Source organism: Trichosurus vulpecula, chromosome 7 (genome assembly GCF_011100635.1).
Source record: "Trichosurus vulpecula isolate mTriVul1 chromosome 7, mTriVul1.pri, whole genome shotgun sequence".
In the NCBI taxonomy this organism is placed as follows: Eukaryota; Metazoa; Chordata; class Mammalia; order Diprotodontia; family Phalangeridae; genus Trichosurus; species Trichosurus vulpecula.
In genome coordinates, this window is record NC_050579.1 from 13,194,597 (window position 1) to 13,211,473 (window position 16,877).

Sequence of the window (16,877 nt, forward strand, 5' to 3'; positions counted from 1 at the left end):
AAACACCTGGTTTCATATTTTCCAGGTGAAGTGCACGTAATTTTGGGAAAAAAGATAATGTGTGCAACTAGCTAGATAGCTAGGTAATAAGGTGGTGTCAAGTAATAAGGATTTGCCCTATGGACCAGAATAAGAAGGTTCTGGGAAAAGTACCTCTTACTCCTGGGAAGTATTGGAAAGAAAGTGGTGTGGCGGGAGATTTAGTGACCTCGTTGGTAGGGCTTTAAACCAGACTTGGAGAAAAGACATGAAGGCCCAGGTAGAACTGTAAAGCCAGCTTCTCTGCAGGATGATGTCACATGGGACAGAGATAAATTGGAGGAAGAACTAATTGTTTTCAGGAGAACATCATTGGGAGGAAGAGAGGGAAGAAGAAAGATCACAGGGGCAGGGGCTCCTACTGCAGACCGAGGCTGGGGAAGGAACTTTGCTAATAGAATTATAGTCCACAAGAGAGTGATTTTAGTGATGGAGGATTCCAGTGAACCACCTTTCTCCTCAAAGTCTCATCTCACTAAAAGCAGAGTATCGAATAAATTTTCAGTTTGTTTTAATTAAGTCTTCTCTCTGTAGTAAGAGGAAGTGGTGAGGGAAACACCTATTCTTCTTGTGAATGATATGTAGGAAGGCCTGGGACGTGTGTTTGGATTAGAGCTAGTGATGGAAACCTGGGGACAAAGTGACTGCCATTTTGAAATATGGTAAAGGAAGAGATCTTGGGCTCGGTCCAAACCATGACTTAGACTGTTAGAAGGTGGAACAATTTAAGAGACTAGAAGGGTAGAGTGAATCCACTCATGAGGAATACTTTCTTTCACCTGGGGGCTGCTTCTCCTTGGCTAGAACAGCAGAGGCCACGTCTGTCCCTGGACCATTGTTCAGAGGCTTCCTATTTTGGAAGAGCCTGACAGAGCTTGCTTGAAGGATTCCAGCTCAAGAAGAATGATACTCAGCAAATTGGAGGGAGTTCTCCAGGGAACACTCGGGGAAACAACTAAAGAAACCAGACAGTGAGACAGGAAGCTCCCTTTGTCAGCCACTGAGGACTGTGGCCTGCATGGGACTGAGCCAAAGGAGGGGTTCTTCGAGTGATATCAGGAGAGGAGCATAGAGAAAGTAGAACTAGGCAGTTCCTAATTTGTTTTCAGTTTTTGTGTCAAGAAGAATTAACTCCTCATTGCAAATTATTTTAGTTCACTTAACTGACTTGAAGTTGGGCAGCTAGAGCTCTGGGTTTGGCGTTAGACCTGGGTTCAAATCCAGCCTCAGAACTTCCTAGCTGTGTGACCCTGGGCAAGTTACTTAACCCTGTTTGCCTTAGTTTCCTCATCTGTAAAATGAGCTGGAAAATGAAATTGCAAACCATCCCGGTATCTGTGCCAAGAAAACCCCAATGGGGTCATGAAGAGTTGGACACAACTGGACAGCAGCAGAAGCTTCCCTCGTTAGAGTGGGAGCTTGCCTCAGTTTTCTCCTCTGTAAAGTGGAGATGATAACAGCAGCTCCCTCCTGGCATTGTTGTGAGACTCAAATGAGACAGTCATTGGAAAGTGCTTCATGTGTAGTGCCCAGTGAGGGCTTTGGGACTTGGAGCTCTGCCTCTCCCTCCCTTCGCTGTTTCTTGTTATCCATGTTCAAATGCTCTGACAGCATTCCCTAGATGCCAGTTCTCATGATCTCTGAGGTTACTATACAGAGTAAAGGAGAATGGAGATTCGGTTTGCTTTTAGATATACAAACAGGTCTCGAGATCAGCAGCTATTGAAAGGCCGGAGTCTGAGGAGAGAGGTCAGGGCTGCTAATTACTCACATGTTTTATAGTTGACACTGATAAGGTCCCTAAGGGAGAGAGCATGCATGTATAAGGGGTGTGTGTGTGTGTGTGTGTGTGTGTGTGTGTGTGCGCGCGCGCGCGCGCGCGCGCATCTGCACATACGGACAGATAGACAGCCAAAGAATGTCTTGGGCAATGACTGTTGAGAATTAGGGGAGGAAAAGAGACAGGAACGTCCAAAGAGGAGGAGGTGGGATCTCAAAGGAGGAAGGGACTGACCACCATGCCATCTGCTGTCAAGAGGCCCAGGAGGATGGGGGCAGGGAAAGGGACATTGACTTTGGCCATTCAGGAGGTTATTGGTGATCCTCAGACAGCAAATGATGGTGGCCCAAGGGCCATGGAAGGCCAATTGCAAGAGGTTTGGAAGTGGAGCAGATGGTGAAGTCAAGGCAGCAAATAATAGACGACTCCTTTTAGAAGCTAGAAGGAAGAGGAATTCAAGACAGGGCAAGGGAGCTGGCTCAAAGGAAAGTGTTCTTCTGGGAGGAACAGCCTGACTGTGTTATAGGCCAAATGGGTAGAGGCGTGAGAAAGGAGAGGCTGAAGATGGAGCAAAGAGAAGGGTGTGATGGATGGAATGAGATGGGCATAGGCAGGATCAAATGGAGGGATTAGCACTGACCAGGAGGAAGTTCTAAGGGCTTGAGAGGAATCCAAGAACCTTAGGGGTGGCTAGGTGGATAGAGTCAGGAAGGCTCATTGCCCTGAGTTCAGATCCAGCCTCAGACACTTCCTAGTTGTGTGCCCCTGGGCAAGTCTCAGTTTCCTCATCTGTGAAATGAACTGAGAAGGAAGTGGCAAACCACTCGAGTACCTTTGCCAAGGAGACTCCACATACCTTAAAAATAACAGAGCAACAGGCGAGGTGGCTTTGATCTCAGAGCAGGACGTCATCTTTTTTAATTGTGAGGGAAGAGGAGAGAAGAGAAAGGTTTGGAACAGACTCTGCAGTTTGGCGTTAGGAAAAGAGAAGTAAAAGGGCTGTGGGATAGAAGTGAGGACCCATCCAACAGTAACCCATAGAAATGTTTAGCGGACAAAATCAGTTCAGTTTCATGATGTCCAGCAGGGTTTGGTAGCTCAGGAGTGGAGTGTGAGTGGAAAAATTGGGTAATGGGGCTTATCTTTGGGGACTAGCAGGCTCCAGAGGCTGAGGGCCACTTACTACAACATTATGGGGTCTTGCTAGTAAGGCAAGAGGAGCCAGAATGGTGGTGGTAGGTTAAGGGATGACTGAAAAAAGATTGGGGGAACCAAAGGTCCCAGTGATCGTAGAAAAGGGAGTTCAGTAAAGGAGGCAAACAGGAAACAGAGTCACCCATTTCTTCAGCAAAGATTTCTTCAATACTATCTCTGCTGCACCCTGTTTGGCAAGATGGTGAGTTGTGGCCCCTGCCTGCACATCGTAAGGTCTGAAAGGGAAATTCCAAGTCCAGAGTCCTGAGGGTGGAGCAGCACCATGAGGAGGGTCCCCATGAAGACGGTCACCGCTCATGACTGGAATGCAGGAAAGCTGCTGATGATTGGAGAGGAAGATTTCTGCAATTTATCAGGTGGTGATTTTCTCCGATCCTGTTGTCTTCACACAGGAAACAAGGATCTCAGGGTTTTATGGATTTAGTATTGTCACCTGTATGTGGACATCAGTGCTGACTGGCTTTCAACTTCCAAGTTCCTCAAGGGCAAAGAGAATGTTGGGTTTTCTTGCTTTCTGTCAAAAAAAAAAAAACAAAAACCACAGGCACACATCATTGGGAATGTCTCTGAGAGTTGGTCTTGACAGTCTCCTGCGATATCCTTGTCCAGTTGGAGGTTAGACCTTGGCTTGAACACCTCCAGTGCCACTGACTGATTATCTCACAAGGGACCTTGTTGAATTTTGAGATAGATGTCATTGTCAGAAATTTCACCTATGAATTGAGTCCAAGACTGGCTCCCCATAAATCCCACCCACTGTCCCTGATACTGCCCTCCATCCTTTTCCACGTGACATACTGGCAAATTCGAAGCCTGCTCTGAGGATGCTTAATCTTCTCTTGGTTCAGCTCCTTCAGTGAATGTCATCCTGGCCTGGTTTTGGATCCTCTCACTGTCTTGGTTACCCTGTTCTGAATATACTTCAAAGGTTTTCAGTGTCCTTCCTGAAATGCGAGGTGTAGAACCAAACCCACTCTTCCAGATATCTGATCTGAACTTAGTCCTGGGGGGACCCTTCCTTTGTCCTGAATGCTCTGCTTGGAGTAACCCAGCCTTCTACCATATTAGCTGTTTGGGTGACTCCTCCTCACTGTTGGGTCTGTGAGCTTGTAGTCACCTAAAGGCTTTCCTACAAGACTTTCTACATACATACCAGAGCTAGATTCTTGGCCCCACCCCTCCCACTGCCTCTGGCACCCTGGCCACGTCAGTCACCTAGCCTGTCTCTGGCTGGCCCTCAGGTTCCTCATCTGTCAAAGAGATGGGGGTAATCCAGGTGCTCTCTCATGGCTCTTCCCGTTCTCCAGCCTAGGAGGTCATGCAAGTGTCCTCTCATTGAGTGGGGGAGATCTGATCCAGTTTGATAAGTGTGTCATTTATCTTGTATCACCCACGTAACTAATGAAAATGTTGACCACCTACAATTGAGGACAGAGCCCTCCCTGTGGAACTCCATAAGTGTCTCTCGTGCCAAAACCAGTCCTCTAGTGTAGCTCTGCACCTATAGGTCCTTAACAAATGGTTTGTAAAGGAAGGCTAGGCCAAACTCGTTGATTAAATAGTTGACTGGACTTTATTTGAATCTTTCGGCATCTTAATTACTGTTTAGTGCTAGACATTCTTTATTTCTGTACAAAATAGCTATTTCAAGGAATTGTCTGGCCAAATTGGGGAAAACCAGACAATGCTGACATTTAGTCTTGGTCTTTCAGAAGATGCTCTGCAGTTCCTTTTATCTGTAACATTTTTTAATGGCTCCAAATAGTCTTTATGCTTACTCTCAGTTCTGCTTGTTGCAGGTAACATGAATTCTGCTACACATAGCTGACTTGGTCTTCAGTTTTATCCACTTCATTTTCAGTGAGAAATAGTGTGTCCAGTAGAGTGGTGGAGGGGGACTGTATGGGAGAACTACAGAGTCTCATTGGGCTCTGGTACATGACAGGGTTAATCCCGTTTCTCACTCCTTGTCTCACAAAGAACTTGGAGTCCTCTGCCATGGAATTCCTAAAGGACATCTTGCTTGAACATTTCCGAAGGGGCTTCCTTGCCTTGGTAGCCTGATAATTGCACGTGATGTAGCGACCAAATGCGTCCCGAAAGGTCTTGTTAAAGAGTGTGTAGACCAAAGGATTAACCCCTGAAGAAACATAGCCTATCCAGACAAATATCTCCAGAAGCTTTTGGAGCGTGCTCTGGCTACAGGAATCACATGAAGCTAGAGTTACATTTGTGATAAAGAAAGGACACCACATCAACAGAAAAAGGAAAAACACAATCCCCAGGACCTTGGAAGCCCTCTGTTCGTTGGTAATTGTTTGAACAGACTTTTTTCCAATGCTGGACATTCGTCGGATAAGCATTTCATCACTCGCGTTAGGCACCGTTTTATTCTTGGGAGAAAAATCCAGCATGGCCACCTTTTCAGGAGATGAACAAGGTGTTTCATCCCTTTGGAAAACCGTGGACACAGTGGACCACGTGAAACGCTGTGGTGGCTTGTGTTTGATCAAGTATGCTTTCTTCCGAAGAGCTTGGATAGTGAGGAAGTAAGTGATGACCATAATGGCGAGGGGCATGAAGAAGGAAGCCAGAGAACCGAAGAGCATGAAGTTTCTAAAACGTTCCTTTGTTATCGCGCATGTGATGTTGGTGGGGTCCCCCACACCTGCCTCTATGCCTTTAACTGGGATCGGGATAGCAATGCCTAGAAAAGAAGAAACCCCAGACAGATTGAGCTCAGTCTCATCATCTGTGTGAACCACTCCAGGGTGTACAGTGCTCCCACACCTGGGGCAGTGCCGGCTGATTGGGGGACCTGCTGGGAATGTATTAAGTAATCATTCATTAGATTCATTAGAGATTTGAGACTTAGCATTGTAATTTCCCTAAAGCTGTCGTCATCATCATCATCATCGTCATCGTCATCCTCACTCAGTTTTATAGACCACTTTAAGGTTTGCGGAATCCCTTACAACGTTATCTCATTTTACCGTCACAGCATCCCTGGGAGTGAGGCGCCGCTCCTCTTCCCATTTCACAGTTGTGGAAACTGAGACAGACAGTGGTTAAGTAACTTGCCCAGTCATGTAGCTAGCAAGTGTCTGAGATAAAATTTGAACTCTGGTTTCCCTGACTCCAGGTCCACACAGGATGCCAGATGTTAGGGAGAGACCCTATCGCAGAGTAGTAGAAATAATGCCTCTGACCTCCAGAAAGCTACAAGTGATGTAAACGTACAGAGGTCACCTCACAGCTCCCCACTGGGTCAAGATCGCCTTGTATTTCACTCATGTAAATCAGCTTTGTCCACTTTTCTTTTGAAAGCTTGAGTATAGAGAAGGGATGTGGTGATTTGAGATCAGCTATTTTACAGTTTTAATGAGTTATAGGTTTTACTTTAATGACTTAGAGCACCTCAAAAAGGGAAACGGGATGATGTTGTGCCTGAGGGTAGGAGAGTCCCTCCCCTCCTGAAGAGGGTCGATGAAGGTTACGCTTGCTTGTTGGAGGTGTGGGAGGGGAGGGGGACCCCAGGACAAAGTGCCCAGTCCCCACCCTTTCCTTTAGAATCAGCAGCCATTCAAAAATAAATGTCATTTTGATTTGCTTTGACTTGAGAAGTTCTTTCTAGCTTTATGATCCGTGAACCCCAAAGCACCCCATCATCTGCAGAGCCTTTTGGTGGTAAACAAAAGAGGGAAGTTTAGCTCTTTCATTGGGAGCCAAAAGATCAACCACTAATTATCAGGCCCTGGTAGCCTTTTTTCTCTCCAGCTAGATCTGAGGTGCATCTTTTCCTTGCTTTTATTTTCTTAAGCATACCGCTTCTCTTTCATCTAATACTTCTGCCTTTGAATTTGCCACTTTCTTATAATGGAATGTTGATTCTCTTGCTAGAATCCTAATGAACGATGGTAGGATTTGGTTGGTGACTGCATTCGCCTCATATGAGTGCCCTATTCAACTTGGGGTCTTTGTCCAGTCCTCACCTGCCAATTTCCAAGATACTGTTTTGGCTGGACTTAACTGTCTTGTGAGATATTCTATTATGAAGTCTCCTGGCTTTGCTCATTAACTGGTTGAACACCAAAGAATGTTTTCAGAGCATGGTCTTCTATAGTTCCTCTGGTTTGGCCTCCGTATTAAATCACAGTAAAAATTGTGAAGATGCGGTGGGTTTTTTTTCCTCCTCCTGTGGTTAGGAGCCTTTCTATTTGTTTTTTTTTTTTTTTTTTACTATATTTAGCCAAAATGTAGATTAGTCTCATATATTAGCCCATCACAGATCTATGTTTTCAACAATATGGACTCTCCGTCCACTAATGCAAGGCCCAAGAGAAGCTATTTGAGAACTAACTTCTGCAGCTGAAAATGTCACCCCCCTCCTCCAGGCCACCTGGTCATGAGCCTCTCATCAGTGAGCGATGCAAGAGGCAGACTGATCGGGACCATTTGGGGAGCCTTTTTTAGCTGGGGGGTACCTGCTGGAGCGTAACCTTTGCTGCTGTCACCTTTGGGCACCTAGAGTCTCCTCCTCCCCACAGTGAGGCATTGGAATAGATCTGTATTGGGAAGGCTAGACTCATATGTGATGAGGGGTTCGAGGATTGTGATGCACATGTGTAGATGTGTGTACATACATGTACGCAAACATGCGTGATGATGGTGGTGATGATGATGAAGAAGAAGAAGAACTTTACATTTCCCAGGCTGCTTTCTTGGAAAGACCTCTCCCATCCCCAGACCCCTTCCTTTCTCACCTACCTATCGAAATGAGCCAGACCACTGTTATCTTGATGAGGGCTGTTGCTCGGGAGTTGTATTGACTGGCCTGGATGGGTTTTTTGATGGCTATGTAACGGTCCACGGAGATAGCACAGAGATGCATGATGGATGCGGTAGAAAAAAGGACGTCCAGAAATAGCCAGGCGGGACAGAGGACAAGCGGAAGCGGCCACATCGGCTCTGGGAGAGAAACAACACAAAGCCATCATTTCTCCTCCATCCACTCCATACAGTTGGCTTTACTCAATCCATTTGTTTACCTTGTCATCCCCTGGATACCATGTATTAGCCAGAACGCATTTCAAGGAGAGGGTCACTTAACTTCCACTGAAACTGTTGTTGTATTCCTGACAAACCCCAACTAAGAGGGAAGATGAGCATGTAGCATGAGCCATTGGCTTGGGTGGAGGCCTGGCTCTGTCCCTGTGTCCCTGTCACCATGATGAGGGAGAAGGATGTGTACTACAGAAGTATTCGCTTAAATGTTCGATTCAATGCCTAGCATTCCCAGGACATTTAAAATACAATTCCATTTACCAAGATAATTTTATACCTTTTAATAAATAATAAATATAATAATAAAGATATATAATATCTTTATAAATATATTAAATAATATATTTAATAAATAATAAAATACCTTTTAAGGAACATGTTACACAAAGCCATTTAAAGGTATTAATAATTGTTTATATTTCCATTAACCCGAAATAGGAAGTACTTGTCCTCTTGCACTTTGCAGTGGTATTTAGCCACTGGGTTGTGATATCTTTGAATCTTTTTCTGAAGGGAGAGCACGAGTTAATATCCCCCAAAATGAATTTTGTCACTATTGGATGACCTTTATATTCTCAAGTGGCAGGAGTCTTAGGAGTCTCCTTCTAAGTCAGAGGAGCCTGGACTTGGCTGCTTCCCATCCTCTCTAGTTTAGGGGAGAACTTTGGCTCACATCATCACAATTCAGGGCAGTCACTAGAGCACAGTGAATTTCAGTGAAATTCTTTTGAAAACTTTTTGCAAATACTTGACTGCGTATTACAGGGTTGGGACAGTGGTCAGGTAAAAGCACACATAGAAGAGATAGCCTGCCACGCCTGTGATGCCCTCTCCTTTGGGTGCCCAGCCTGGGGTTGGCAGTGGTGGGGGAAGATCTGACTGTATATAGGCAGAGAACTCACTTGCCTGTGTCTCATAATTAAAGGATGCCAACACGGATCCCTAGCCATTCAGTGGTCATCTCACGGCGGACCAGAGCAGTGAAAGTCAATGTGTGACGCATGTTGGAGCCCCTCATACTTGGCTTTGAATGTGATATTGTAGACAAAAATGATGATTTACTCCATAATGACCTCTTTACAGGAAGTAGTTGGTAATATTTAGTTTGTGAAATGTTTGTCATAAAAGTAGTTTAAATGTCTATTCAAAGCACAAACCATATTTCTATCTTTTTTCAAAGTAAGTGATTAACCTCCCTCTTACATTGGAGAGGTTGAGGCCCACGAGTGTACAGTATTCCCTGGCTTGTTAGAAACAGTTCATTTGATAGTCAGGTTTGCTGAACTTTTCTTTTTTCAATCTTTACTATAAGGGCTGGCTCACTGGGGAGAGGAGGGCTGGAGTCAGAAATGAATGGGATCTCAACAAAAGGTACTCATGGAATTAAAATGAAATAGGTCCTTACTGAGCCCGATGCTGAAGTTTTTCCTGCTTGAGTTTAGGGCATTTGGTTAATGTATAGCATTCTTCAAAATAGCATTGTGTTGTTCTCTCCTCTTGAAAATAGAAACTTGATTAGAAAATTTTGCTTTAAAACGTTTTGATTCTCATAAAACTACCTGAAAGGGATGGGGTCATGCATGCTTTGGGAGCTGAAACTAGGGCCTGGGTACTCGTAGTTTCAAAGAGAAGTTATTGTTGCATTATATTCACACACACACACGCACACACACACGCACACACACACGCACACCCTCCCTTCCTCCCTCCCTCCCTCCCTGCTGGAGCAGAAGAAGGTCTCTCCCCCAGGCCCCTCAAACAAGTCCGTTCACTGTTCGGTTGCTGATGCAGAAGCCTGTGGCCGCTGTCGGCCTGGCATATCATTTGCCTCTGGCATGCGTTTTGGCCTTGTTTCTCCACAACCAGCCCCACCACCTGGAAATCGTGCAACTTCATAACTGTCTGCCGATTGTGTGTAAAGTTGTTTTCATTCATCTTTCTCCGATCATTGAAGAGTTTGGAGTTTTTCAAGTAGTTACTTTCGTTGAAATTTCTTTTTTCCTTCCTGCCGCACTTATTCAGTCTTGTGCCACATGTATTCATTTAAGAACAGATTTGAATCTTACAAAGTTGTGTCATTTCTTTAGAGATTTTGATGTCAGTTTTTTATCAGATTATTTATGGCCTATGCAAAGATCTTTCCCTCGTGTCTAACTTTTTCATCTCAGATGGTCTAAACTCTGTGTACCCAGATAAATAGATGCACAGTGAAAAATAGACCACCCCAAAGTCCAAAGTAAAAGGGTTTTCTTACTCTGTGTCCACAGCAAAAAAAAAAATAATTATGATAGAGACACATTGGAGGCCCTGTGAAGGAGGGGGCAAGGGTGCAGCACCTGGCTTGCAATCCTGCGGCACCTGGCTTGCAGTCCTACCAGCTTGTGCCACCTTTCAGAACCTCAGTTTCTTCGTCTTTGAAATGGGGATAATAATATTTGGTTGTTGCAAGGAAAGCATTTTGCAAACCCTGAAGCACAATGAGTGAGTGTCATTATTCATGGTCAGGCATAGATTTTGTTTCCCATACATTTCCTCTCTAATTTATTCAATAAATAGTTGATACTCTCCAATAAATGTAGCAATATTTGTTCCTTTTTAGCTAATATGTCAATCTATTGCAATAAATATATCCATTATTAAGTCATCTTCTAATTTCTTTTTAGTATATTTTCTTTTTAATTAAGTGATTGCTCCATCTGGAATTTATTGCAGTCCATGGTACATGTGGCAGAGGCGCTGCAGTCAGCGCTGCCATGGGCCGCTTTGATAAGCAAAGACAGCCCTCTCGTTACCTCTAACAGACTGCTTTGGAGGAATTCCTTAGATTTGTGCCTCCGACATCTGAGAAGAGGGATCTGAGGCAGGATGAGTGCCAGATACCAAACTGACCAAAGTCCCTGTGCAGAGCTCAAGGCTCCAGAGGGAACTGCCTGGAAGATGCAAGATGAAGTAATGTCAGCATCATTATTATTAACGACAACAGTGGCTCCCATACATACAAATAGCCCTTTGCTATTTATAAAGCTCTTATTTTAATCCAAGTCTGGGGATGAGACCAGGGTTCAGTCAGACCGAGGGCGCCACTGGTCGGGCCCACAAGGGGAGACACTGGCTTTTGCATTTCATTTGATTTTTCTTCAAAGCTTTGGCTACTCTATGGGGCTTTGTATATTTTGCGAAGAATCTCTGGAAAGAGTTGGACTGGTTGACATCCCGAGGAGGGCCAATGAGAGCAGTAGATTGGTGCGCCTGACGTATTATAGAACAAGGCAAGCTTTCAGTGTGTTTGATAGATCTTCATAATAATATGGTCTCCATAATCAGATCTTCATAAATATGTGGGATTTATGGGCAAACATTGAGAGCCATAGAGGCCTCATGTCATAACTGAAATGCGTCTTTGGGGTCAGCCTCACTTTTTTTTTAAGGTGAGGAAATGCGGGCTCAGGATGCATCAGTCATCCGCTCAAGGTCAGACAGCCAAGTAGGTGGCAAATCGGAAGCTCAGAGCCTTCTGTTTCACTCTGCTGCCTTTTTCTGGTTTCAAACTATTCATACTTGTGTTGATGCAATTACAATTCTTTCAGATTCTCAAGGGCAGCATAAACATGTTGGGCTGAGTGAAGAGACACAGTAGAAATCTAGCATCATTGCGTTCAGATCATGTAATCTCTGAACCCTAGTTCTTAAATGTAAGTACAGCTCCTTGACCGATAGTGAAAGTGAATTGATTTTAACAACCTCCATTCCCGAATGCTTATTTCTAAAACTGAAGAGAAATGGAAAATTGTCATGAATGCAAAGATGCCATGATTTTAATATATTTAATCTTTAGTGGCTTTACTGGTTGGTTATTATTAATAAGAGAAAATGATGGGGAGTTTCTGCTTTTTAAAGAAGGGTAGATTAAAAGCGGTCGAGGCCCACATTGAGAGATGGAGTTTTCCAGCCATCGTGATTCCAAATTTCATAAAATTGCAGGATGGAATGCCTTTTGTAGCTGCGTGTGCCCCATGGCTCTGGCCTCAAGAATATTTCAGCTTGATGTGACTCGTGCCAGTGATAAACAGGGCATTAATTTAAATAAATTTACATGGGTGGAAGTGCCTGACATGTAGGTCAGTTTAGGTTTTATTTCAATTTCTATAAGTTGATCTTATAGATCATAGATAATTCATCACATGTTTTCCCCCCCAAATATCATTCGAAGGCTAGCTGAGAGCTCTGAATTTGGAGTCAGAGCACAAGATTTGCTGGCAGGGACAAATTATCTCCCCAAGTTAAACGGAAGAAAGGTTTTTTCTTGTGGGTCCCTATTTAAGAGAGGGGTGTGGCGGGTAGAGAATGGCCTTTTGCCGGGCTTCTGGAATAGTATCGTCCAGGTAGTTGGTTTTCGACTGTTGTAACAATTTAGAGAAAGTTGCCGAACAGCTCCTTGCCAGCCCCCCTCACCTCTCACTTCTCAGCCGAGGACAGATGCGGCTTCATTGGAGCGCATTCCTGACTGAGTCCTCCCAGCGGACGGCCTCATCCACAGAATTTCAACATTGAGAATCTCAATGCAGTTTGTAATTGGTTGTGGAATGCCTACCAAAGATGGCTTGTTTTGGGGCAACTTGGTCTATTATTTTGGATATTTTGGCATGATCAGAACTGAGCTTCTGGTCATTAGACCCAAATGTTTGTTTATTAAAGCCCTTTAGGCCGGACAGTCCAACTATGACATTGTCTTAAAACTGATATTTGTCTTCTATTAAATTCACCAAAAAAGTTAAGTGCCCCATTATTTAGATAGAAGGTGACAGTAACCACTGACATTGTAGAATGCTTTTGGCCATAAAACATTTTCCAGGGGCTGAGGATCCAGCCCTGTTTGATACTGTGAAACAGAGATTAAACTTCCTGTGATACTTCTTCCACCTGCTTGCTTGATGGCTGGACTGTGGTCTAGAGCCTGAAGAAGCCTGGCCCAGGCTCCTGTCTTGTTCAGTCAGGCAGAAAGTGATGATGGGGAACACTATGACAAACTCTAACTGCTTGTTAGCTGCTTTTTTGCTTAAATGAAACAGGCCTAATAGTGACTAAAGGTGGAAGAGTTACACCTGAAATATGCTCTTGACATAGGACCTGTTTTTAATACCTGGTGTAGTGAAAGAGCTTTGAGCCTGAGGTGCATAGGGCAGGTCCCTGGGGACCTGGACCCCATATTCTACTGTATAGTGGGGTCAAATCCCGTGTGCACTGCTTCCCTGCCCCTTGTAGAAGTGGGCTTCGAGCATTTGAAAGGGGTTGTGTCGATGGAGGCTGGGCAGCTGGCACTCTGCTCTGCACAGTGAACCCACTTGAGGGATAGCGAGGGAGAGCGATAACCCTTCCCCTCATTTTCCTCTTCTTATTTTCATTTGCCTTCGCTAGTGAAATTTTAGGAATTATGTTCCTTGAGGCATTACGATCCCATGTTGTTTTTATAGGATTCCTGTTAGGTGCTTAAAGCTACATGCCAAAAGTGTAACCTCCGTATTAGTGGAACAAGGGCATTCTTGTTGTGGGAACTTTCCGGATTCGAACCCTGGGCCTTATAATTAGATAAAACAAATGGACTCTAACCTTTAAAGCTTCCTAAGCTTCCTTTGAATGGCATCACACATTCCTCACATCTGATTTCCTAGAGCTGGAGGCCAGACATTTCTCTTTCCATTAAAAAAACTACTCTTCTGCCAGTGTTTTCATTTAAAATGTTCACTTAAAGCACTAAATCGATTTGAAGGCTATATGGAAGACTAACTACAGTTAGTCTTCAGGCTAAGTTTGAAGGAAAAATTCCAGGAAGTGTCTCACAAATGCATTGCACAACATGGGGCGTCAGGCTAAGAAATTTATTGTGGGAAATTTGTTGTCCTATACTTAATGGTCTTTGCCATTTGATTTTTCTGTAATAGTAAATAAACCTTGCATAAATTCCTATCATTTCATTTAAAAGCTTACCTCTTAACCAGCCACTGGTGTAGTTTTCTCACAGTTATGACAAGAATTTTTTATCGCCAAATGCAACACATTTCAAACAGCTCATTGTGGTTTTTTATTTACATGTTGTCAGGGTGGGAGTGGCTGAATTTCCCTTGCCGAGATACATCTCTGTTGCGGCAGCTGACTGTCCTTACTTACTTAGTTGAACATAAATATTAAGGCACATTCTCTAAGTATTTAATGCTAATAAGCACATGCTAGCTTCCTTCTTTGAACTTTTAATGCATGAGTTTTAGGTATCAGACTTCTAAATACAAGCATTGGCAAAGGTTTCAGCTGCTGTTTGGCCATCTGCTAGACTGTCGCAGTTGAGTTTTTGGAAATACATGGACCCAGCAGCCCATTGTGGTTGTCATCTGGATTTAAACCTATGGAAACTTTGCTTTTTTAAACCCTTAGCTATTTGATTCCAGTAGACATAATTTTGGTAGCTGGACCATATACTAAGCAGTCATGAAATACTTGTTTGATTTAAAGTTAAAAATGTCAAGCAATTAATTTCAATATTAATAAGCGAAGTGGCATCAGGAGCTGATATTTCTCTCCTTCTTTGCATGGCCATAAATAGTAGCCCCTTTCTGTGGCAGGACTGAGCATATGAACATAAGACTCATGCTCCCTCCACTCTGGATGAAGGAGGACCCCCTCATCTGGGAGAAGTCAAGGGTTCCCATTCTGTCACACGTTACCTTTATGCTCCCTTGTCATCAGAAATGCATCCTGCCTGTCACTGAAATATTGTGTGACTTAGACTTACTCTGACATGGAAGCCTTATTGATGTGTAGTGTTTAACTGCTCATTTGTGGCAATTCCTTGGGGACCGGGGCAGGCAGGATCTGTAGCGACATACGAGTTTGTGAAGGGGGCCCAAGAGGGTAAGGTAAATATTTAAGCTGTGTTACCGAGCAGGTCATTTATTCATCTGTCTATACATTCAGGTTCTCCACAGTGATTTTATTATGATGATGACATTTCACTCTGGTTCGAAGGGGGACATTTTAAAATAATTTCTGTCTTTGTGCTGTGGTATTTGATCTGAATTGTGTCTAGTGTCAGTGAAATGCTCTTGGATCTTCCCCACAGGTCAACTCTCTGTAAATCTTTTAACTTTGCCTAGTATTAAAGGTACTATTGTTATGTTGTGTTCTAACTTAAGATTCCTTAAATATTTTAGCCATGGTTACAGCTGGATTACTCAAGTGATTAAGAAACTGAAAAGCGAAGAAGTGGAATCCATGGGTCAAAAAAATTCCTCCTTATAACTAAAATATTTATGAGAGATATTTTAAGATTGTTAAGGTATTAAGAAATCTTTTTAAGAGATGGATTTAAATCAACAGAAAATTAATCATTAATCTCAACAACCTGGGTATTATTCCATTTAATTTAGTCAGCCCCCCCCGTTTTCAGTTCTCCCACATCAGGTACCAGCGATCAGAAATCAGAGGAGCTGAACAGCAGATGGATCATTTCCTTCTATAACTGAAGATTTTTTATGATTGTGCCACAAACAAAATTGAGTTGATTGGTTGAGGAAATTTTCTAAAATGTACAAAGTGCATGGAAATCACAAGAATTTGAATAAGGCACAAGTGGAGTCGAGTCAAGAGGCACATGATAAAGAGAGCAGCTCCATTCAGTGAAGTAGGTGAGGGTGTGTTTTAACTCAGTTGATCCTAGAGCTGCACAGCGTCTTAAAATGTTATTTACTCGGAAAACGTCTTTACCACTATTAGCAGAGTGATTATCTAGATCATCTTTACTCTTTCTAGCTGCACACACAAGTAGAGACACAAGAGCTTACTTTTGTTTTAGGCCAAAAAGAAAATACGCAAGAACAGCTGAGGTGCTGCCCCTTTAGGGTACCACAGTCAAAGTGCACTTACTTACCAAACATGATTGTAAGGAGGGCAATCGGCATCACAAACAGCCCCACCAGCAGATCAGCTACTGCCAGTGACATCAGAAAGTAGTTGGTGGCGTACTGCAGCTTTTTCTCCAGGGACACGGCGAGGATCACGAGAATGTTACCCCCGATTGTCGGTATTATCACCATGAAGATCAGGAGAGCTGCCCAGCGCAGTTTCTTCTCCCCTGGTGTGGAGTCAGCCGGCAGTCCAGAGCCATTAGATGGGAGTAAGCGATCAGACATTTTAGAACCCTGCAGAAGGTAATCTGGAATTGCGTCTTGTTCCAAAAGCCTGTAAGAAATAGCCATTCGCTGTTTTTCTGTGGTCCAGCCTGCTTCTGGAGAATGGTCAGCATGGTCAGTAGCTGAGCTCGTCATCTGCTTTTTTAAGACATTGTACCCATGCCAAACACTCAAAGCCAAGGTAGACCCCCTTCTTTAAAAAAAAAAAAAACAAATCTTCTTTTCACCAACTTTTGGGCATCTCTGCCTGGTGAGGTCCTTTTGTCTGCTTGCTGCTCTGAAGAGCTTCAGATTTGACAGAGTTTGAGGAGAGGAACCCACAGCCTGGACATGGAAGCAGTCGGCTAGCTTCTCAGGTCTTCACCAAGCAGCAGAGTGGTCGAGAAAGTTGAATGCCAAAGGGTTCCCCCTCGATACAAAATATGTAGATTACATCATTTTAATTTACAAAGAACAGAACAGATACTTGTGCTGCGCAGCCCCAGCCCCAGCCCCTCCCTTCTCCAGAGCTCTGGTCTGCATTGAAGACTTTCCGAGCAGACAAGTTTTGAGCTGGAAGAGTTCATGTAGCCCAGCCCCCTCATTTTACTGATGAGGCC

At 43.8% G+C, this 16,877-nt stretch overlaps 2 protein-coding genes across 2 annotated transcripts in view; one reads left to right on the top strand and one right to left on the bottom strand.

The window, feature by feature from the left end:
• Nucleotides 1-16,877, top strand: part of PSMD1 (proteasome 26S subunit, non-ATPase 1) — a 114,088-nt gene that overhangs the window by 39,465 nt on the left and 57,746 nt on the right. The gene's annotated exons all lie outside the window — the stretch shown is intronic.
• HTR2B (5-hydroxytryptamine receptor 2B) lies at nt 4,849-16,359 on the bottom strand. The gene is made up of 3 exons (XM_036766959.1): nt 16,017-16,359; nt 7,802-8,002; nt 4,849-5,741 (listed from the first exon to the last, which is right to left on the bottom strand). Exons 1-3 carry the CDS (start codon nt 16,342-16,344, stop codon nt 4,849-4,851), a joined length of 1,422 nt encoding a protein of 473 aa, XP_036622854.1. The 5' UTR covers nt 16,345-16,359.